This window comes from Hibiscus syriacus, unplaced genomic scaffold (genome assembly GCF_006381635.1).
Source record: "Hibiscus syriacus cultivar Baekdansim isolate YM2019G1 unplaced genomic scaffold, ASM638163v2 tig00112428_pilon, whole genome shotgun sequence".
Classification (NCBI taxonomy): domain Eukaryota; kingdom Viridiplantae; phylum Streptophyta; class Magnoliopsida; order Malvales; family Malvaceae; genus Hibiscus; species Hibiscus syriacus.
The window spans coordinates 52,619-75,665 of record NW_024063329.1 but is presented as its reverse complement, the minus strand read 5'-3'; the positions used below and the strand labels follow the sequence as shown (position 1 = coordinate 75,665).

The following is a 23,047-nucleotide window of genomic DNA, read 5'->3' as shown; positions in this document are numbered from 1 at the left end:
AAAAATCTAAAATTGGTTTCCTCATCACTAGCTTCAATCTTTTTTTTTTTTTGTACTAAAGAAAAATCACTTGGTGTGTCTCTTAGGTGAATTTCGAAGGCCGGGAAAATATCTGGAAATAGAATATGGGCAGCCAAAGAACCTGAGAATATTTTGGCAATCTTTTTCTTCAATGTGATCACCACCTCCACTTGCCTGTGAACTCAAATGGCCGACGTAAGTTTTGCCTTCATATATATAACTCAGCTGCTGCCACAAAAGAACGCCCAAACCGATCTGCAGTGAAACGCTCGAAATAAACAGATAAACGAGAACGAGCCCCCTGGCCGACAGTTGAACCGACGAGCTCGCGAAAGCGATAATAACTTCCTTGAATGCTTTAGTTGTTGCTATATGGCTACTGAAACCGTTCAAGTGCCCGATGGATCTGTATTTTACGGGAGGCCAGATGTGTAACCCTGCATATGTGGACATGATCGAAACGTAGACAGTACTGAAAATGGCTGCAAAGAGGAAGGCGATGAAGTGCCGATGATTTGATGCTCCAACACAGTTCCCTATCTGTATGCAACAAAAGCAAAAGGAAATCATTCCCGGTTTCAGGACATAATACCGGATTCTCCATCGACAATTTCAAATATAGCTTATAAAGGAACACTGAAAATATGCTTAACACGTACGAAAGGACAGTGATGATCCATATCCAAAACGCATGTTCTACATGAATTGCAGTGATGTGCTCTTGGTGATTTCGGCTTTGAACAATGGTGGCAGAAGGTATAGTTGTCGAGATCACCTTTCCCAACGACTGGATAGCTACCCCAAAATACAGTTGGAGGTGTGCCGGCACATCGGAATGATGATAAACAGAATGTCGAAACAGTAGCCGCGGCCAAGATCACTGTTAAGATGGAATGAACAATCCCAAGCGTATAGCTGATAGAGAAAACAACCGGATACACCGCCCATACCCCACCACCTGCATTTTCATGTGATCATATTATGATCAGAAATATAAAAAAATTCCCAACACATTATATAGAGCAGTTCATAATTTGGAGGTCTCCTACAGAAGCTACTCTCAACCTGGTGTTGGGGGCAGCCTACTATCCTACCTCCCACTTACCCCATTATATATGGGCAAAAGGGTCAGCTAATTATATAGTGCAGTTTATAACATACAAAGATTTCTTAAACGTCTGAGATCCAACTATGAATCTAACTACACAAAAGTTTCCACAGCCTTAACAACTCCATTTTGGAATAACTATTTTGTAAATTCGGAAAGATCAAACAGTCAAATCTGAAAATTTTGATGTTCAAGTTAAATGAAACCAAATAAAAGCGATGATCTGGAAGCAAAATACAGAGCTTCAGGGTATCAAAGGCAATATCCTAATATTACTCAAGCCCCAAGTCTCACTGAAGATGCATCTTTTAAGTGGATGAGAGTTTCAATTTTTGTGTAAACCACAAGGGGAGAAAAAGAGAGAGAGAGAGAGAGAGAGAGAGAGAGAGCATACATATCACAAAGAGAATAAACGTGAGAAGAATAATAACAAAGCACCGATCTCGCATGCGCCTTCCCCAAAGCCACTTGTTTTCGGGTTTATTTACATTTTGATTTGTAATGGCTCCACACCAACCACACTTGAAAACAGGTGCATAAGATGGAAGGAGGAGGCGCAATCCACAACCCCAGCATGTGATGTTGTGATCCTCGGCGACTGTTGTTACAAAGTAATCCTACAATTGGAAAAAAAAATAGATCAAACCAAAAACAGTGTTCAGTTTGCTTCAGTCAGACATTAAGGAAATCTACTTTTTCAATGTACATGCTCAGTGTCATAGAATGCAAGATCATAGAATTATTCAAACTGATTTTTACATTTCTGTTGCATTTCAATCATTCACCTAATATTTTTCTTCGAAACTTTACCCTTTATTCCCTAATCAAAATCCGATTTCCTTCAATCTTTCACAGTAAAAAACAGCAAATCATAAAAAAGGAAATGGAAAACTTCAAACATTTTACTTTGCTCATCACTTCTAGTTCTTGTTTGATAAAACAGTTCAGCAGAAGGGACTACTTTGAATGTTCTGAAAATAAATATAAAACACATGAGCAAGCCTATAGTTCCGTACTTCTTGCTTTTCCAGCACAATCGTAAAATAAACCGAATCCTACCGAAAACCACATCGAACATTAGATAAAACCCTACATTTCAGAAAGCTGGACAAACTCCTAGAGATTACCTTCCTAGAAAGCAGGTAAATTCAATTTATAGGAATAATATTTCTTTTTTTTTTTCCTTTTCCTCTATTCAATTTCTTTCTCATTTTTTTTTTATCAGATTGGATTATTTGTTCCTTCTAGATTGAAAGAAACACAGAATTTGCATTCTGCAATTCAAACTCTTAACTAGAATAGCTTTGTAACAAATTTTCCTGGAAAATTACCATGAAAGAAAGTCAACAGTCTACAATTAATGAAATATACCGAAGAACATTTAACCATAACTAAAATTCCTTCATAAAAAGAAAAATAATAATAAAACATTCCGCGTATCCCAGCTTAGTTACCTATACGCAAAATTATTAATAACGAAAACAAATTAACAAAAAAGCGTTACAAATAGAGCAAGAAATAAAAAGAATAGGGGAAGAAGAAGAAGAATAGAACTTACCTTGCTCGACTCAGCCGACTCAGCCATGATTCTCGAGCTCTTTGGAAGTTGAATTAAGGTTTTTGCCTTTTAGTTTGAGTTGTATTATGATAGTTTTCTATCAGTCTTTTACTCTACTAGATGTCTTCTTCCATCTATCTTTATTCGTCGCCTGCTTTGTTGAAAAAGAAAAAAACAATTGAAATTTGTTTTAGAATATATATATGTATATCTTAAGACCATGATCTGGTTTATTGGGCCTTAGCCCAAAAACATAAATTTTCAAATATTTTTTAGTTAATTACTACATCATATATTCTCTAATTGGTGGGGTCGTGTGATCGAGTCCCACGGAGGGTATTTCATAATTCGGAGGTCTCATACGGAAGCTGCTCTCAACTTGGTGTTGGGTGCAGCCTACTATCGTACATCCCCTTACCCCATTACATATGAGAATAAGGGTTAGCTAATTTTTATATCCTCAAGTTATGGTATTTATTTTAAATTGTATCTTAAACTTTTAATAAATTAATTTCATCCTCAAACTGTAATTCTCATTCTAAAATAGTCCTCCATCTTTTGAATGTTTTTATTTTATCCTTAAACTATGATCCTCATTCTAATGTTGTCTCCAAACTTTTCAATGTTCAATTTCATCTGTAACTATTAGTATGTGCTAATCACAACTTCAATTAATAAAACAATTAGGCCAAGCTATTATTTTGTTTTCTGAAAAAATAAATAAATAAAATTTATGTTAAGTTATGGTTGAACTGATTATCCGTTAGGATGAATTTGGTGATAAAATTGAAAGATTCAATTAAGGACTAATTTATAATGAAAGTCCTAATTTTGGGATAAATTAAATTATTCAAAATTTTAAATATCAATTAAAATAAGAATCATAATTTGAAGAGGTGTGATACAATTTAAATAATAATGATTATTTTTTCCTCAAAATATCACAAGATTGTCGATAGAGTTTGGGTTAAATGACCAAATTGATTAAACTTTTAACATTGAGATTTAAATTTGATAAATTATGTTGAATTATAATAAAATTGAAGAATAATTTTATAAAAACTACTAATATTATATCAAATTTAACAATAAATAGTTGCACAAATCAAGCGATCTAAGTGATTAAATGAATGATTATTCCTAGAGATTCTGTTATTTGTGCTTTCATTATCAAAAGGTTGATACTCTTTAAAAACATATACCATCGCTTGTAAGTATGGTTGTTTATTGACGACTAACCATATCGTTTAGTTTAAACGATCGGTTAACCATTATAACGATTATGAGATTTTGCTAATCGTAACCTAACAGTTAAGAAATGATTAACCGTTATTAACAGTTCAATTACAAGTTAACTTATGGTTAACTTATTATAATTATTTGTCAAAAAATTTCATAATACATACTACAAAAAATGTAGCACTTAACACATAATTAAACTGGTTTAAATGAATAAAATAAAAATGTATAATACTTAACACATAATTACATCGGAGTAAATAAAATAAAAAAAAAGTGTAGCACTTAACATACATTTACACCGATGTAAGTATGTACGTCTCCCAATATCTTGGTACCTAACAATAAACACATAATTATATTGATGTAATTATGTTTATGTATTTTCAAAGAAAAAAAATTAAAAATATATATATTAAGTTAGTTGTGTACAAATTTTTATTAAAAATATATATAATAGAAATAATATTAAATTATTTGTGTAAAAATACAATAAATTACAAATATAATTTATAAACTTAATTTATTCGCGATTAACCAACGGGTTAACCATTTATTAATAAATTGTAACCATAATTTTAACTATTATTTTTAGCGGTTCAATTAACCAAAACCATTTAGTATTAATCGTTCAGAAATGAATATCTAACTCAGTTGGTAGAACATAAGGTTCTTAACCTTGAGGTCTTGAGATCGAGTCACACGGAGGGCATTTCATAATTTGGAGATCTCCCACGGAAATTGCTCTCAACCTGACGTTTGGGACAACCTATTATCTTACTTTCCCTTACCCCATTACATATGAGAATAAAAGTCAACTGATTTATTTAGTATTAACCGTTCAATTAATTAATTTGTTAAATATAATATTTATACTAGTTAACGATTACAAGTTTTTTTAACACCCTTACTAAGGACCACATATTAATAAAAAAATAACAAAAATATAGAAAACCATATTATTAATAATAATTTATTAGAAACATATTTTTAAAGATAAAAACAGTCACAGTAAATGATTGAGTGATAAAAAAAAGCAATATTTTATAAGAATTAAGAGGAGAAAAATAGCGTGGAAAAAAGACGAGTAATAATACCAATTAAAGTCGTGAGAAAAAGAAGATACTCTCCTCCCCATTCATAATTAAGAAGTATTTATAATAATCTTAATTGATATAATCACTTTACTTTCATTATTACTATTTTGTAGGTAACACCCTGATTAATAAACAGTTTCAAGGGAATAAAATAAGAGAAAAATAATTTCAGTGATCGAAAATGTCTTATAATATACGATTTTAACTAATTTTTTTTGGATTTGTCAAAATGACCAACAAAATCGCAACGCGATCTTAAATTCGCAACGCGAACTCTAACTTCGTAACTCAGTTTCCAAATTCGTGTTGCGATAGTCCAAATTCGCGTTGCGATTTTCCATTTCGCGTTGCGATAGTCCAAATTCGCATTGCTATATCGCAACGAGATCTTAAATTCGCAACTCAGTTTCTAAATTCGCGTTGCGATAGTCCAAATTCACATCGCGATTTTTCATTTCGCGTTGCGATAGTCCAAAATCGCATTTGCGATAGTCGAAATTCGCGTTGCGATTTTCCATTTCGCGTTGCGATAGTCCAAAATTGCATTTGCGATAATCGAAAAATCCCCCTTGTTATCTTTCACTCAATAAGGAAGTGAGAAATTCAAACCTTAAATACTCATTCTCAATAGTGTTTTCAATACAATATGAGATTGAACATTGTAAGTTACATGCATTGACTATAAATACAAGAGCAAGACTATCGCAACGCGAAATGAAAAATCGCAATGCATTTTGGAATATCGAAACGCGAAATGGAAAATCACAATGTGATTTTGGACTATTGCAACGCAAAATAAAAGATCGCAATACGATTTTGGACTATCACAATGCGAAATGAAAAATCACAATGCGATTTTGGACTATCCTAACGCGAATTTGAAAACTGAGTTACGAATTTAAGATCGCGTTGCAATATCGCAATGCGAATTTGGACTATCGTAACGCGAAATGGAAAATCACAACGCGAATTTGGAAACTAAGTTGCGAAGTTAGAGTTCGCGTTGCGAATTTAATATCGCGTTACGATTTTATTGGTTATTTTGGTAAATCTAAAAAAATTGATTAAAATCGTATATTATAAGACATTTTCGGTTACTAAGATTATTTTCTCATAAAATAAATATCTGTGGCGTTTCCAGGATCAAATGACATGAAAAACGAAGCCAATAATCAGGATGACCACATGTATTGATATAGCGTCTGAGCCATTATGCCAAGAGGAACTAATCATCCCCCAGAATTGGTAATAGACGCATTCACTAATCATCCATTAATTTAACAACTAGGATTCAGAGAAAATTTAAAGAGATTAAACGAAGATAATTGGGGATTTAGAAGCTCATTGGAAGGAGAAGTCGTTAAAAAGATAGGGCTCACGGCAGATCTTCCAATAAGAAAGATCCAAATCCACTGCCCATCAACACTCGAGTGCTTTTATCTCATCATAGCAAAGATCAAATCATCCCTTCTAGGCACAAAATTGTGCTAAAAATTTAAAAAATAAAATAAGGTAAGGCCTCAGTGTGTGTAACAATCAGATCATCGATGTTAAAATCTCACTGAAATCCGCTAAGATAATTTTAAATTATCATCATTAGCCTCAATAATTTCGGAAACTAAAACAAAAATTAGGGTAAAGAAGGTTACTCAGACAGCCAAGGGTTAGTCTTCAACTTCTGGGAGAAGAGCCCAGATCAGAAACTCTAGTCCACAAAAAGATTGCTTCATCGTCGCAATCTTCTTCGCTTGTAAATCTTACAGGAAATTAAGAACAAAGAAAGCAATTGAAAAACCTTGACGAATCTTAATATCTATTTAATGAAATGAAAAACACCAATAAGGGAGCTGAAAATATGGATGGGAAGGGGAGGTTCGAAGGAGAATATATAGAGTGTGAATGATGGCTGAAATTAGGTTTTTCAAAGAGTTTGTGTTTGGGCTAAGGTTAAGGTGTTCGATTGGATTAAGGGATTTGCTGGCGGCTGAAACCTAGAGACGAGCTATTTGGTTGGGCCGAGACTTTCGGGCTATGACTCGACTAGGAATAGGTACGAGACTTGAACCGATGGGTTTCAATTTGACTTGATCCAATCAGGTCGAATATTTTTAAAAACAATTTGACTTTGAGTCGGGTTGAATCAAGTTTTTTTAGAAAATATGTTTGTGTTGGGTCAAGTTCGGGTTTAGAATGAAAAATACCCGACTCGACTTGATTTTTTTTAAATGTGACACGAAAAATTACTTTGTACATTTAGGGACATTTACAATAATAACCCTCAATATATCTAATTTTTTTGGATAAAAATAACACCAATCGAGTTGAGTTTCGAGTGGAGGGTTTATATTTTCAGGTTAGGTCAGGTTGACCAAAAACCCGACCCAACCTGAGTCATGCCCATCCCTAGACTCGATTTTGAATTGGTCTTCAACCTTCAAAATTAGTCCTCAAAGTTTCAAAAATTCTAATTTTATCCATACACTATGACATTTATTGTAAATTATTTATCAAACTTTTGAATTTTTCAATTTTGATCATTAAATTTATCTAAATATGTAATTATTTTCAACCATAATTTAACTTCAATTTTATTTTATTTCCCAAACATATAGTAATATAGTTTCGTCTAACGATTTTATTAACATGTGATATGATTAGAATATACCGATAGTTTGAGATGAAGTTGAAATGTTAAAAAGTTTAGGGTAAACTACGAATTTAGTACTTAAACTATCAGTTCTGGTCCGTTTTAGTATCTAAACTTCTATTTTTTTCAAAACCATACCTAATGTTTAGTTTTTCTTTCATTTTAGTACATGTCGTTAAAAATTCAACGCGTTTAGTACCTAAACTATCAATTTTGGTCCATTTTAGTACCTAAACTTTCTTAATTTAAAAAAAAAACTTAGCGTTAAATTTTGAATGGGGTACTAAAATGAAATAAAAAACTAAACTTTAGTATGTTTATTTAAAAAACAAAAATTTAAGTACTAAAACGGACCAAACTAATAGTTTAGGTATTTAACGCGTAGTTTACCCAAAAGTTTATGAATCAATATAGAACGACGATCATAATTTGGGGATGAAATTAAATTTGAGAACTATTTTAAAATAGGAGTCATGGTTTTTTGATGAAGTTGAAATGCTCAAAAGTTCAAGGATTAATTTAGAATGAAAGTCATTATTTTAGGGTGTCTAATTGTCATACAATTAAATCTTAGAGGGCGTTTGGTTCGTGAAAAAAATCATTACCAAGATGAATAACCTTTTTCAGAATTGTATTATCATATTTGGTTCACGGAAAAGATCATTACCAGGTAATAACTTAATACCAATTGTAACATTTTAGGGTTAAAATGGTGTGAATTTCATTACATCCAAATTCTTAGATAATGAACAATTCCCATCACTTTTGACACAAATACCCCTAAAAGAATAAATTATTTCATATAAATCATTCTCAATTCTTATTTTCCATGCTTTACTCAAAATTTTAAACTTAATAATAATAATATATAAAGAGTTTAATTTAATAGAATATTAATAAACTTGAGTAGTTGAAATTATTTTATATTTTTAATATTTAGTATATTAATTATTTTATAATTTTATGGGGTGAAAATATTATTATTATAAAGATGTAATTATTTAAAATAATATTTAATTTTGAGTTATTAAAAAATAGATATTACACATTAAAAAACAATATGTTTGTCCACTCTAGATCTCAATATTATTTTTCATATTACATTATATTTTATATAAATATATATGATATTTATGAGAATTATTTAAAATTATAAATTTGATGTACTAATTATATTAATTATATGTTAAATATATTTTTTCTTTAAACTTAGATATTGTAATAATTAAAATATTTGTATAAATTTTCATTTAAATATTTATAATTATAAGCTAATATTAAAGTTTTACTTATTAAAAAATATATATCACAAGGATAATTTGATAAATTATGCATCTAAATAATCTTATATTCCTCCAACCAAACAATATAATATTACATTCTTGCTAAGTAAACCAAACAGAGTAATACACCGTCGATAATCTTATTCTCATAGATAATATTATATTCCGTCAATCAGACTAAAATGCACCCTTGAAAATTGAAACACCATGCTCAATTGTTCGCGACATTACACTGACTGGAACTACATAAACAACAAAACATCCCCATCCCCATACAAATCTGGAGAGATTTACGAAGAAACAACGAAGTTATCTTCACATGCTTTATTCCCTTGACCCATTCACTTAATAAATAAAATTACAAACCAAATTTTAAAACAAATCAATTTTGATGTTGATTGTCGATTTATAGTTCAATCAATTAAATACGATTTTTATTTAACTGTTGACAAGTGCACATTGCTTCCGGATCTCACCTTCGGTTCCGGTCTTAACATCAACCCGGCCCATTTTCTCCATGGATTTAGTAAACTGATTAAAGAAGAACTGTGGCGGACTCGAGAGGAGTTGTCTTATAAGAGCCAAAGTCGTTGCATTCGTAGTTAAAGCCGCATCCGATTGGAAAAGGCCCCTCCTTTTTGAGTAACGAACTGTAGTAGCTAAGATCAAACGTTTTTCGACTTCCTGGGTCCATCTCGAGTATCGTAGTGTTATCATTTGGGGTCGTACACTTTTTCGCCTTTAGGTTCTCGGCGTACTCGCTATCCATCGTCGGGTCGAGCCCGCCGGGGCCGGTGGAGTTGAACAATCGGGGAGAAACACCCGCGCAATGAGATATACCTATGGTGTGTGCACCTAAAAGAAGGAGACGATTTGATAAATGAACCGAATGAATCGAAACCGTAAAATGACGATCGGGTTATCGTGTTGTACCGGAGAGGATGACCAAGTCGTTTGTGTCGAGTCCTTTGTTGTTGAAAAGTGTAAGGAGGGTAGTGAAGTTGTTGAATGGTCCCGGGATTTGGTTATTTGCTTCAGTCACATTAGTGATTGTTCCATCCCTTCTGCCTGTTGGAACTTGCCAGTATGGTCCTCCCTGTGACGTGATGAACGGTTAGTGTTTTCGCCTTTTCGGTGTATGGGGGTAAAAATTGAAATAATTTTAAGTTATTTTCTTACCGTGATTGCGACCGAGTCGCGTGCGACCAAAGAGACGATATCGGCACACGAGACGACCCCGGGGCATTCGGCTTCGAGGAGACTCTTCACCGCATCGATGAAAGCGAAGCCCCTCAATGTTCGGTTCGGGACAGCGTTCTTCTCCCCGGTTGTCGAGTTTAGAAGGACAGATCCATCGCAACCCTGGAAAAACAACGAAACAAACATCGAACATAGATCGTAAAACGAACAATCGGAGCCAAAAAAACCCGAGAAAGAGCGACGAAATTCTACCCTGACGAAGCAATCGTGGAAGTGCATTCTCAAGAAAGCAGCAGCGAGGGATGGAGCATTAGGAATGTGCTGCTTGACGTAGTTTAGCACAATCTGCTCAGCTTTAGGACAGCTCTTGGCGTAAAAATTCACCTGCAACTGAGCATCAGTTGAGCTGATGATCAATGCTAGAAGTCCAAAGACGACGACAATCCCCAGAAAGCTTGCTGTTCCTGCCATGTTCACTCAGATGTTTCTTTGAAGACAGCAAAGTTTGATGTTTTGAAAACCAAGGGAAGGTTTTTATAGGCGTGGATTTTCAACTACTGTGTGATTAAATAATGGTACAATAACAACGGGTTAGTTTTAGAGTAAAACAGTTTGATATAGTTTAAGCAACGTATCAGGTTTAAATCATTGTGTAGGTAAAAAATCCCGCTAGCAGATGTGGGATCCGAGTTTGTGTAGATTAGTCAAGGTGAAATCTTGGAACTAGAGACAAAATAATAATAATAATAATAATAATAATAGTACAATAACAAACAATTAGTTGGTCTAGTGAGATGAAACATTAGGTCTTTAAGCAATGTCACGTGTTCGAATTCTGACGTTTGCGGATGGAACAAATTGGATTGATAAAGGTTACCCTCGTCGCTGTACTATCCGATCTGGATTAATCGGTTATTAAATCAATATCACTGATTAATTTAAAAAAATAATGGTAAAGAAATAAGATAATGAAGCCTGTGTCGTTCACGTTGCCTGTCTTAAAATATACTTGCATCATTTCTGAGTCAAGCTCAAGTTATTAAACAAGTTCAGATGGAATAGTTTAGTTCATAAACAGTTCAGCACTCGAATAATAACATTAAATAAATAAAGCAAATTAAATTAGAACGGTCACTTTTATAATACGCATTTACCGTTAATTTTGCCCAAACTTAAAACATTATACGATAAACTATGCATTTAGTACTAAAATTATCAGTTTTGGTCTGTTTTAGTATTTTAATTTTTTTTAAATCATACTTAATATTTAGTTTTTATTTCGTTTTAGTATCTCTTCGTTAAAAGCTTAACGGGTGATTTAGGCGTGAAATCTTTTTATGGGTAAAATACATCATTCATCACTCAACTTTCTCCCCACTCCTATTTTGGCCACTAAAGTTTATTTTTTAATTTAATTACTTAACTTTCAAATTAATCCTAACTTAATCACTCAAACTTTCAGATTTATTTTTTATTATCTATTAATATAATAAAAAATATCATGTCACTAAAATTATTAATAAAATAAATCAGAGTGATTAAAATATGAGCAATTTAAAAGTTGAGTAGTTAAAAAAATTTCAACTTTAGTATCAAAATATGAGTGAGAAGATAGATAAGTGGTGAATGATTTACCCATAAAAAATGCAGTTTCGTTAATTTTTTAACGGCAAGATACTAAAATAAAACAAAAACTAAACATTAGGTATGATTTTGAAAATTTAGGTACTAAAAAGGACTAAAATTGATAGTTTATATACTAAACTCGTAATTTATCCTAAAATTATTTTAGGTTTTTATTAATTAATCATTAAGCTTAACTTTGAATATCTGATTTCATCCTCAAACCGTGAATCACATTCCAAAATAGTCCTTGAACTTTTGAATCTTCTAATTTCATCCCCAAATTCATTCAAATATATAATCAGTGTCAACCATAGTTTAACATGAATTTCATTTTTTTTCCAATTTAAAACGAGGGTCATAGTTTGATGATGAAATCAGAATGTTAAAAGATTTGGAGAATAATATAGATCGAGAATAATAGTTTAGGGATAAAATTAGAGTATTCAAAAAATACAAGGGTTATAGTTTGGGGAATAATTAATCCGACCAGTCAATAGATAATAGTACAAGGGTGGCAGAGGCAAGCATGCATGTTAAGGACCCAGGGTTGGTGGATTTTGATTCATGAATGTGATAACGGTACACTGAAAACCATGTGAGATAAGAACAAGATAATATAGTTGAATAAAATCAATTGGTTCACCTGCTAGATGGCTATCATATATTATATACATTTTTATCTCTGTTAAGCTGTATATATCTACTTTTCAATTTCAATAATTTGGTGCCACTATTATTCTTTTAACTTACAACTTATCAATTAGATATATTTCGATTATGCATGAATCAAGCGGACTCCGTGGTAAATGAATTATTATTATTCCTTCAGGATCCGAGTTTGAGCACCATAACACCATAGGTGTAAACGTTCATTGTCGAAAGATTGAATTATCTATAAACAAATACTACCTTGTACCTACCTAAATATATTTCAAATATTCTTATAATCATATTATATAATTAATTGAAATAATAATATACTATATATAATTATGACAATATTTTTTGAATTAATCACTGGTATTCGATCTATTGACCTACTGATCCAAATCGGGTACTGCAGAGGCGAGGGCTACCCTCTCAACCCAGTTTGCTCTATTGGCAAACGTCAGGATTTGAACTCCTGACCTTGCTTAAGGGACCTATAAATTATTTTTCAAATTATAATGATTTTAATGGTTTAAAATAGAATTTATTAAGTTTTATATTTGTATTTTTTGGGTCAAATTTGACTTTGCTAATAATTAACGTATTAATTAATTAATTAATTAAGGATCGTTCCACTTGAACTCAGCCTATGTGCTTATATCCGCATATGGGTAATTGCATGTGCTACTTGGCTTGCATGGTTAAAATTAGTTGTAATATTAATTAATAAATATCTTTGTCAAATATTCTTGCTTAAAAAACGAATCAGTGTCGGTGGTTATATAAAGACCAGATTTGTAATTGTTTTCATTAATTAAAACTAACTACGTGTTAAGATTTCGCTAATTCTGTGCAGTTTATTTTGCCTTAAGCTTCGGATAATAGGCTAAAATTTCGAATATTATTTTTTAATATTTTTGTCTCAATTATTTGTTATTGGAATTCGAGAACTTTTTTTATTTAATGGTAAATACAATTATGACTTTCGTAAAAAGGACGAGTCTACAATAAGTGACATTCATGGAAATGCACCACTAACTACATGTACCGCTGATTAAAAATAGTCACAATTTTTTAAGTTTATTTTATTTATCATTGAATTTTCAAAAGTTACAAAATCGATATTAAACTTTGAATTTTGTTTAAAAAAATAACAATCGTTAAATGTTATTAAGGAGTGAGTAACATACTAAATTAATGAAAAATACCTTATTTAGTCAGTCAATTATAACTAAAATTTCACTTTAATATTTTTCAACATTTTTAAGTAGTGATTCTAAATAATTGCAATTTTTTGAATTTTTTAAAAATATATGAAAATAAATTGTTCTAAAAATATTCAGTTATCAAACAATGAAATTAATTTTTTTTATTAAGTAAAATTTATTTTATAACTAATTATTTATTTAATTGTTGTATTTTTAAAATAAAAAATTTATAATTTTCGACGTCCGAAAATTTATATATCAAATAATAAAATTATTTTTTTAGTAATGATGTATCGTAATTTTATTTTGTATATTTGGGTTACAATTTTTTTCATTTTTTCATTTTTAATTGTTTTTAATATAAAAATGATAGATAATTTTATTTATTATTATAGCACGTTTTTTTTGGATAAATTTCTCTCTCTTATATTTATCCAAGAAGCAGTAGAAACTCACTGCTACAGCCAAAAACAGACATCCAAACCAGAGACAACCTCCTAGGGAGTGCTAATCCCCCAAGCTAGACAAAGATTACAATTAATAGCATTATTCTTAATAGCTATTCTAGCAGCTTTTATCCTAATTACATCCTTAATGCAATAGATCACATCATCAATCTCCCTATGAATGCTCCTAAACTGCCTATGATTCCTCTCTTCCCATATACAATATATATATGCACACCAGGCTAATCTAAGAATAAACGAATGAAGAGTCTTACCTCTGAATCGAGATAACGCCCAGTCCAGTTCCTCCTCCTAATTTCCCACAGTTCTATCAATGCTACACAGCCGCATAATCCCTTACCAAACGGCCTTTGAAAAGGGGCATTCAAAAAAAGATATGGCTGCGAGTCTCACACACAACATCACACAATCTGCACTTATCATTCATCTCAATCCTCAACCGAATCAACCTATCAGCAGTAGGCAACCTATCAAGGACCGCCATCCAAGCAATGAGGGAGTGCTTGGGTATATGCATGGGGAACCATATAATCTTCTGCCACCCAACCTTCTCCTTCCTCCCCCTAAGCCCCTGCCACAACCATCGAGCATTGACCTTGTCCCAATCCGTGATTCCTACAAACAGAGGATATACTTCCTCCCTGGCTTTCAAAATTTTCCTCAAGCTCCAGCTGAACGAGGCTTTGCACTCCATAGACCAGAAATCAGCCCCTTTAAGAACATATGTCCTCACCCAAGCAACCCAAAGAGAGCCCTCAGCAACAAGAATCTCCTTAACCTTCAGAATTATACAAGCCTTGTTCCAACATTTCAAATTCTTAAGGCCCAACCCCCTTCTGATTTAGGGGTACAGATTACCTCCCAACTCACCCGAGCCCCCTTAGCTGGAACATCACCTCCCTTCCAAAAGAACCTAGCACAAAGCTGGTCCACTCTTTTAACCACAGCAGCAGGGAGAATAAGCTGCCTGCACCAAAAATTGGCAATACTGAACAGAATATCTTTCACTAGTTGTAATCTGCCAGCATAACTCAACCATCTATTGGACCAAATTCCAAGCTTAGCTTTAATTTTTCTCCACCAGATTAACACAATCCTTCTCAGTTAATTTCCTGGGGACAAGAGGTACTCCTAAATATCTCACAGGGAGGCAACCAATTTTGAATCCAGTAACCTCATGCACCAAAGCCTTTTGATTACCATTGACACCATCAATAAAAATTTCAGTTTTGGAAGCATTAAGCCTCAGTCCAGATATCTCATAGAACCTCTCCAAAACACATTTCACCCTAACATTTGAATCTAAACTAGCTTTGCAAAAGATAAGTAGATCATCAGCAAAACATAAGTGAGTTAGGTTCACCTTTCTGCACTTAGAATGAAATTGAAAAATCTTTTCAGAGGCAGCAATGCCAAGCAACTTGGAAAGAATGTTCATGGCTATCACAAATAGGTAGGGGGACATAGGATCCCCCTGCCTAACTCCTCTACCACCTTTGAAGAACCCCACAAGGCTTCCATTCAACACAATGGAGAATCTAGAGTCCATAACACAAGCCACTATCCAACTTATAAACTGCTTTGGCAACCCTAACCCCTTCAGAATAGCAAGCAAAAATTTCCAGCTTATAGAATCAAAAGCTTTCTGCAAATCAGCTTTAATAGCACATCTAGGGGAAATAAAATTTCTACCATACCCCATAACAAGCTCCTGTGCCAAAAGAGTATTACCTTCAATATTTCTATCCTTCACGAATGCTGACTAGTTGGGGGCTATCATCCTAGGGAGGAATTTAACCAATCTATTCACCAGAATCTTAGTAACAGTTTTATAAAAAGCTGAGCAACATGATATGGGTCTAAAATCCACAGCTTTACAGGAATTGGGTTGCTTAGGAACTAATGCAATGGCTGTGGAATTAAACGTTGGAAGCATTCTAGAGGATTCAAAGAAGTACCTTACAGCAGCTATGAAGTCAGCTCCCACAATGTCCCAGGCAAAATGAAAAAACCAGCAGTAAATCCATCAGGGCCAGGAGCTTTATCCTTGCCCTGATTCCAAATGACCACTTTGATTTCATCATTAGAGACAGCTTTCACCAAATTAGTATCAGCACCTTCAAGAAGTGTGAACCCCAGCAGGTCCCTTAGGAATATGTCAGAACACCCTTGAACATTATCATCAATAGAACTAATCTGCATAGTGAAGTGACTTACCAATTCTTCAGCCATAGCCTCAAAAGTTTCTAGTTTGTTACCCCTCTCATCAACCATAACTCTAATTGTGTTTCTTTTCCTTTTGACAGCAACTTGAGCATGGAAGAACTTAGTGCACTGATCCCCATCTAGCAGCCAATCCACCTTGGCTTTTTGCTGATAGAATATCATTTCAGCCTTTTTTAATTCAACAAGCTCTTGATGCAGTTTTTTTTCCACAACCACATCATCAAGACTCCCTCCATTTAGAACCACTACCTGTTGTTTCTCCAAATGTTCTCTCTTTTCAGCAACTTTCTCAGAGATATTAGAATAACATTTTCTGTTGAATGCTTTCAACACAGGCTTCAACCTCTTCATTTTGTAGAATAAAGCCTGCATAGGGTCCCCCTGCACAGCCTCAGTCCAAGACTTCCCAACAACCACCTTAAATTCTGGATGTAAAGCCCAGAAATTAAAGTATTTAAATGGCTTTTGCCTTGAAGCAAGGCCTTCATGGAAGTACCAAGTAACAGCCAAACAGTGGTCAGACACACCTGGTGCTTGAAACTCTACATGAGAATTTGGGAATGCCTCACACCATTTATCATTAACAAGCACTCTATCTAACTTCCTATCAAGGAAGCCCTCTTCATGTTTATTAGACCAGGTGAAAGTAGGCCCAAAAAATGGATGTTCCTCAAGCCCCAAATTATCCATACAATTTCTTAGATCCTCCATTTCAGAAGTAAGGTGCCCATCTACATAATTTGAACTCTCCTCATCTTTAGCAATTACATTAAAATCCCCCCCAGCAATCTAGACATTGTTTCCAACCAAAGAACTAACTTCAACAAGCTGGTTCCATAGCTCCTTCCTAGAAGCACCAATGTTACTACCATACACAGCAGAAATAACTACATTTCTACCACCCAAGCAGCCCTGAACAGTAACAGACTGATCAGCCACTTTCAGAACTGAGAAGAGCAAATTCTTCCTCCATAGGATCCAGATCCTACCATTATCCAAGCAACTGTAGTTCCAACAATAGCTCCAATCCTTATCAAACTGTGCAACCATATCCAAGGCCCTAATTTCCTTAATTCTTGTTTCTAGCAAACAAAAAACCTCAACTTGTAGCTTCTTCACACGTATTATAATATTTTTTTGTTTTTTGGGGTGATTAAAACCCCTAACATTCCAAAAGACTACAACCATGATGCAGGAAAAGAGTGAATACCTCCTACTTGCTCACCAAGCTTCTTTGTCTTTTCAAGATGGTCTTTCTTCTTGTTTTTCATTTCCAGCAGGATGTTGGCAACACCCTGGGATGCAAGTCTTGGCTTCCTACCCTCATCCTCCTCTACCAAAGATCCCAAGACTTCAAACTTGTTAGAGGAGCTAGCAACAGGCACTTTTACCTTATCACCTTTTTTCCCCTTACCTCTACATGAGAAGTAGGGTCTAAAGGTAAAGAAGTATCACCCTTGGAAACCACCCTCCCCACACTGCCAGTAACCATATCTTCTTCAACAGCCTTTAGTTTTTGTCCAGAAGCAGACTGACCCTTAAGAGATACCACAGCAGTATCCATACCACCCACTGGATCTGTTCCAAGAACATCTTTAACAACAACAGAACTTAGCCCACCAATCTCCTTTTCCATAGAAGCCTTCAATTCAGCTGTATCCAAAGGTCTTTCCAAAGTAGGTTCCACTGAACTACCCACTCCAATCTCAAGAGTTTCAGAGGGCTTTCCTTTAACTCTCTATTCTTTTTTCTTTTCAATACCTCCAACAGTGCAAATTTTATCCGAGTGTCCAAAAATCTTACACTTGGAGCACCATGAAGGAAACCAAGGAATCACCACTATCACAGAGCAGACTATCCCATCTCGCAACTTAATTGCAATAGAACGAGGCAGCCGAACACCAGCTTCAACTTCAACACAAACCTTTGCAAACTCTAACCGCTCCTTGGAGGCTGTAATCGAGTCCATATATAGTGGGACACCTAGGGCACTAACAACATAACTAAGCCCTTTCTTGGAGTAAAGCTCAAGAGGGATATTATACAACTGAACCCACACTGGCATCCTTTCCAAATTGAAATCAAGGCGCTTCAGATTGGGTTCCCACTTCCTCAGCACCAGCGGTTTGTGCTGGATATGCCAGGGTCCATTCTCAAGAACCCAGTCACGACTAGCACCATTAGCAAACAAGAAAACGTAAAGTTTAGAACCATCAATACTAACCTTTGCAATTGATTTCCCCCACATAATTTCCACCAGCTTTTGCAGGGAACCAAAATTGGGAGCAGACCCAATAAATTGCCCTACCAGAGAAAACTGCCACTCCGAGACACCCTCCTCAAAAACATCACTCGGAGGAACCACCGTCGTGAAACCCTCATTACACTCCTGAGGAAAAAAAAATCCAGTGATTGCTCCTCAATGCCAGAGAACAAGCTACGCCAATCCATAACCCTCAACTGGATCCCATTCCAAGCAAATCAAACAAACAAAACAGCAAAGAACCAGGGGAAGAACCCTAAAATCCAAGAACAATAGACCAACTATCGAGAGGAAAAACGGTTATTTCCCTGGCGGTTATTTCCCTAATTGAGGGACTCACATATTGTTTTGCTAAAAAAATAGCACGTTTTTTCATAATTAAATTTGTTCCTATTAATGTCTATTTGTTTATCTTTTTTATTTACCATTACTTTCAACCATTAGGGCGATTATCTTTTATTGATAGGTTTTTTTAATTATCAAAGACAAATTGTGGTTTTTTTTTAAATAAAACTATAACTATTATTAATTCTTTTGAAAAAGGATTAAAACTTAATTAAAAATGAAGAGAGTAAATTTTCTAAATATAAAGATTAAATCTTAAATTTTATTAAATAAAATTATAACTATTATTAATTTTATTAAATATCATAAAAATAATAAAGAATAAAGTACATTAGAGGATATTGAAATATGTTCAAATGATTATTTTACTTATTGAATTTTTAAAATTACAAAATGATAATTACACATTTAGTATCTAAACTATCAATTTTGACCCATTTTAGTACTTAAACTTTTATTTTTTTCAAAGCATACATAAAGTTTAATTTTTGTTTCATTCTAGTATTCCGTTCAAAATTTAACACTAAATTTTGGGGGGAAATACAAGTTTATGTACTAAAAAGGACTAAAATTAATAGTTTAGATACTAAACGCGTGAATTTTTAATAGCGGGTACTAAAATGAAACAAAAACTAAATGTTGGTAATGATTTTAAAAAAATATGTATTAAAACAGATCAAAACTAACAATTTAGTTATTAAATGTTTAATTTACCTTTAAATTTATTAAATTAATATTAGATTTTATCAAATTTTTATATTTATTATAACGTCATCTTATAATAATTTGATAAATTTAACGAACAACCAAAGCATATATTTTGCATTAACCCTTCTATAACTAAGCAAAGATTAAACCCTAAAAAATATTGTAATTATTAATCAAATCAGCACGGTCCCCTTTCGATCCCCGTTCGTGTTACGGCTGGTCATAGTTTTCTATTCGAACACCCAGGCCAAACAACTGTTAAGAATTGTTACTTACGAATCAAGCGACTTCATTAATAAAGAAATCGTTATTATTTTTTGAGGTTTCAAATTTGAACATCAAGAATATCAGAGACGTGAACATTAAACTTCAAATAGTTGACAGTTATTAGGCCCGTTCCTGAGCACTGGCAAAAGGGGCACTCGCCCGGGGTCCAACTTCCTTAGGATCTAAAACTATAAATTTATATATAATTAAAAAGGATATATTATTTATTTAATCACTCATTTATTATTTTTTTTGTTTTGACCATCCAATTATTATTTTTCTCCAAAATCATACTTAACGTTACATTTTGTTTCTTTTTTGTTGCTCATCACTAAAAAATAACAACGATACTAAAGTGATATTTTTAAATTATTTTTTACAAATTCTATAATTTTTTTTATATATTAACAACTTTAATGATAAAAGGGAATACTTTTTTTTAAATATCTCGGGTTCGAGTAGTTATGTCTGTAGGACGTGTGTGTTGTTAACGATTAAGAATGATTTTGAATATATACTACCTTATAGACATTTCAAACTACTCAAAAAATTAATATTGTATGGTTATTTTATTTTGAATAAATAATTATTTAAAAATAGGTGTTTAGAATTTTAGAATTTCATTAATGTAAAAAATAATTATAAAAGAGCATTAAAAACAAATACAAATCATAATTTTATTTTATTTTATAACGAGACTCTGTACATTAAATACTGTTTTTATTTTTATTTTTTTATTAAACTGAAGTGATTATAATATAGTCTATATTTTACAAATTCTAAATTATTTGACAATGATTGATTAAACATCGTTTGGGTGAATTTTTTTAAATGGTATTGTTTTTAATGACTAAACCCGGTCCAACCTTTAGAAACGCTGATCAATGCGACACTAGAAAAATACACCATTCTGAGAAGTTCTACGGTGCGGCAGCCTTAATATACAACTAAAAAAAGGTGCTACCGATTTTATTATTATTTTTAACAAAACTGGTAAAAAATTACTTAAAACATTATTATTTATACCAATTTTGTTATTATTGTTAATTACCGGTGTTGGTAAAAGCGATAGAAAAACATGGTAAAACAAATAATGTTTTACGTAACGTTTTACCGGATATGTTACTAAAACCGGTAAAGCGTCTAATAATAATAAAACCGGTAGAAATAATAATGTTTTAGGTAATTTTTTACATGTTTTGTTAAAAATAATAATAATAAAACTGGTAACGTATTTTTTACCCGTATATTAAGGCTGCCGCACGTGATCATTTCTCCACCATTCCATCTATTTCTTTCTTTCTTTTTTTGTTGGTTTTATTTTTTATTTAATTTTTTTTGCTGAACAACTCGATTGCTATTCATTGCTTAAACATGGGCTTTCCCCAGAGTGAAACAACTCGAATATCACCAGACAGACAAAAAAAAAAAACATAAAATCTGATGACCGGTTAACTGAGGATCGATCCCCTTGGGAAACATTGTCTATGTTATCTACATTACAAACAGCACGAAGCTCTTAGAAATCGATGATGGGTTCTCCGATGTTAAGGTTGCGTTCGACCGTCCAAGGCAGATCAAAGAGTTTTGCTGTGATGAACTTGAAAATCTTGCTCACGTTGATGTTGTACGTAGCACTCGAAAAGAACAGGGTCGCGTTTATGGCCTTCACATATGCTCTTGCCCTCTTGCCTGCCATTGCCATAGGATTAAGAATCTCAATTGAACCATACCATGAGATAGTTTTCTTACAGACAATAATGAACTTGACTGTGCATCGCATCAAGGACAACACAATCCATGATACTAAACAGAGCCCAACTACAGCACGAAGAGAGAGACTCGTTTCATATTTGTTTTTGACACATTCGAACACGTGTTTAGCGTACGATACTCCAAATATCCGATAACAGGATACGATGAAAGGGGTGAGATTATTTTCCTAAACTATTAGATTAGAAGATAATTTGCGCATATACAAGCTCAAACTTATAACCTCATGTTACTGCAAAAGCAACAATGCTAACTCAATCAGCCATTTGTTCTTCATTTCTAATTCTAAAACATTGATTTGGTAATTATTGTATGAAAATTCTCCAAAAGGGTGTTTTTAATTCTCAAAGCAAGTGGAATATGCATTTTCGGACATGTTGGTTATGATTTAAAGCTTCAACTAGAACTGTAAACTTCACCTGACTAGCTATTGTCCACTGAAAATCTAAGGGGAGATCAGTGAAATCATCGAACTTGGTTCCTATCAAAATCGGTATTGCTGTCTGCATAATCAAAGTTTTCATGATAATGAGACATTTTCTAAACATATATAGACACACACACACCACACATATATGCCGATGAGACGCTCCACACAGCATCAGTATCACCACCACCTACTGATTGGTATTGTCCTCTTTGTATACACTGGCGTTCGTAAGTTTTTGTCACCCTAAGGTGTGTCGTCGTCCCAGATTCGAACTCAATATCTCCTATTCTTATAGGAGTCCGTTTTGCAACTCCGATATCATATGATCCAGCACCAAATTGTTCATAAAAATAACCTCAGGGTGACAAAACCTTCCAAAAAGGATAATACCGATTTGTGTGCTGTGTCGATACTCGATACTGAGCGATACATAACAGGTCTCGCAACAATATATATATATGTTGCGGAAGACGGCTATCGGATAGAGCAAAATCGCAACTAATAATTTGAGAAAATAAAAATGAAGATAAAAGAGACACAAAATTTACGTGGAAAACCCCTACAAATTTAGGGTAAAAACCGCGGGCAAATGTAGAATAATTTCACTATGAGAAAATAGGAATTACAACATCTCTCGATCTACCAAGGAGAAAACAATGATAATTCTCTCTTGATAAAAAGGAGAAAACAACTTCAAGAAACTCTCTAAATTCTCTAGTATTTGGAAGAAAGCTAGAATGCTTTAGGATGATTTTGAAGCTAAATGAGCTAGGATATTTATAGTTGAAACTTAAGGACTAATCTTATAAATACCCTAAATTACAATGACTAAAATTAATTATCCCATTACCCAATTTCAACAAAAAATAGGTGCCTAATTTTTGACTTTGACAAAGCACCATTTTGTGCCTAATTTGGTGCCTAAATTATTTG

The 23,047-nt window shown here is 33.2% G+C and overlaps 2 protein-coding genes, 4 non-coding genes and 1 pseudogene across 7 annotated transcripts; all 7 read right to left on the bottom strand.

The window, feature by feature from the left end:
• Positions 1-24: 24 nt before the first annotated feature.
• LOC120179484 (protein S-acyltransferase 11-like) lies at positions 25-2,865 on the bottom strand. 2 transcript variants are annotated; one of them, XM_039185066.1, is made up of 4 exons: positions 2,688-2,865; positions 1,618-1,746; positions 681-979; positions 25-561 (listed from the first exon to the last, which is right to left on the bottom strand). In XM_039185066.1, exons 2-4 carry the CDS (start codon positions 1,703-1,705, stop codon positions 67-69), a joined length of 882 nt encoding a protein of 293 aa, XP_039040997.1. In that variant the 5' UTR covers positions 1,706-1,746; positions 2,688-2,865; the 3' UTR covers positions 25-66. The 2 variants fall into 2 exon arrangements, with proteins under 2 accessions (XP_039040997.1, XP_039040996.1); XM_039185065.1 differs by having other exon boundaries at positions 1,524-1,746; positions 2,688-2,864.
• A 3,278-nt stretch (positions 2,866-6,143) lies between these two features.
• On the bottom strand, positions 6,144-6,270 carry LOC120179542. Its single transcript, XR_005521622.1, has one exon. It is a non-coding gene; the product is annotated as a small nucleolar RNA snoR80 (small nucleolar RNA).
• Positions 6,271-6,359: 89 nt separating this feature from the next.
• LOC120179541 lies at positions 6,360-6,477 on the bottom strand. Its single transcript, XR_005521621.1, has one exon. It is a non-coding gene; the product is annotated as a small nucleolar RNA Z152/R70/R12 (small nucleolar RNA).
• A 61-nt stretch (positions 6,478-6,538) lies between these two features.
• Positions 6,539-6,626, bottom strand: LOC120179540. Its single transcript, XR_005521620.1, has one exon. It is a non-coding gene; the product is annotated as a small nucleolar RNA R11/Z151 (small nucleolar RNA).
• Positions 6,627-6,664: 38 nt separating this feature from the next.
• LOC120179539 lies at positions 6,665-6,765 on the bottom strand. The gene has a single exon (XR_005521619.1). It is a non-coding gene; the product is annotated as a small nucleolar RNA Z157/R69/R10 (small nucleolar RNA).
• Positions 6,766-9,385: 2,620 nt separating this feature from the next.
• Positions 9,386-10,624, bottom strand: LOC120179495 (annotated as a pseudogene).
• Positions 10,625-14,065: 3,441 nt separating this feature from the next.
• Positions 14,066-21,610, bottom strand: LOC120179498. Its single transcript, XM_039185078.1, has 12 exons — positions 21,530-21,610; positions 18,090-18,717; positions 17,743-17,981; positions 17,539-17,686; positions 17,148-17,410; positions 16,115-17,117; positions 15,913-16,013; positions 15,184-15,813; positions 14,973-15,065; positions 14,552-14,880; positions 14,357-14,450; positions 14,066-14,155 (listed from the first exon to the last, which is right to left on the bottom strand). Exons 1-12 carry the CDS (start codon positions 21,608-21,610, stop codon positions 14,066-14,068), a joined length of 3,699 nt encoding a protein of 1,232 aa, XP_039041009.1.
• Positions 21,611-23,047: the final 1,437 nt, after the last annotated feature.

Bases quoted from the DNA above. Each gene is read 5' to 3' on its own strand.
- LOC120179484 (XM_039185065.1), bottom strand. From the start codon at position 2,714: ATGGCTGAGTCGGCTGAGTCGAGCAAG. The intron at 1,747-2,687 runs GTAAGTTCTATT...TTCCAATTGTAG, and splicing joins AGTCGGCTGAGTCGAGCAAG to GATTACTTTGTAACAACAGT. The intron at 562-680 runs GTACGTGTTAAG...TGTTGCATACAG, and splicing joins TGGATCATCACTGTCCTTTC to ATAGGGAACTGTGTTGGAGC.
- LOC120179498 (XM_039185078.1), bottom strand. From the start codon at position 21,610: ATGGCAGGCAAGAGGGCAAGAGCATATGTGAAGGCCATAAACGCGACC. The intron at 17,687-17,742 runs GTAAGGGGAAAA...TCCTCTAACAAG, and splicing joins ACCCTACTTCTCATGTAGAG to TTTGAAGTCTTGGGATCTTT. The intron at 15,814-15,912 runs GTGAATAGATTG...CTTTTGGCACAG, and splicing joins AAACTGTTACTAAGATTCTG to GAGCTTGTTATGGGGTATGG.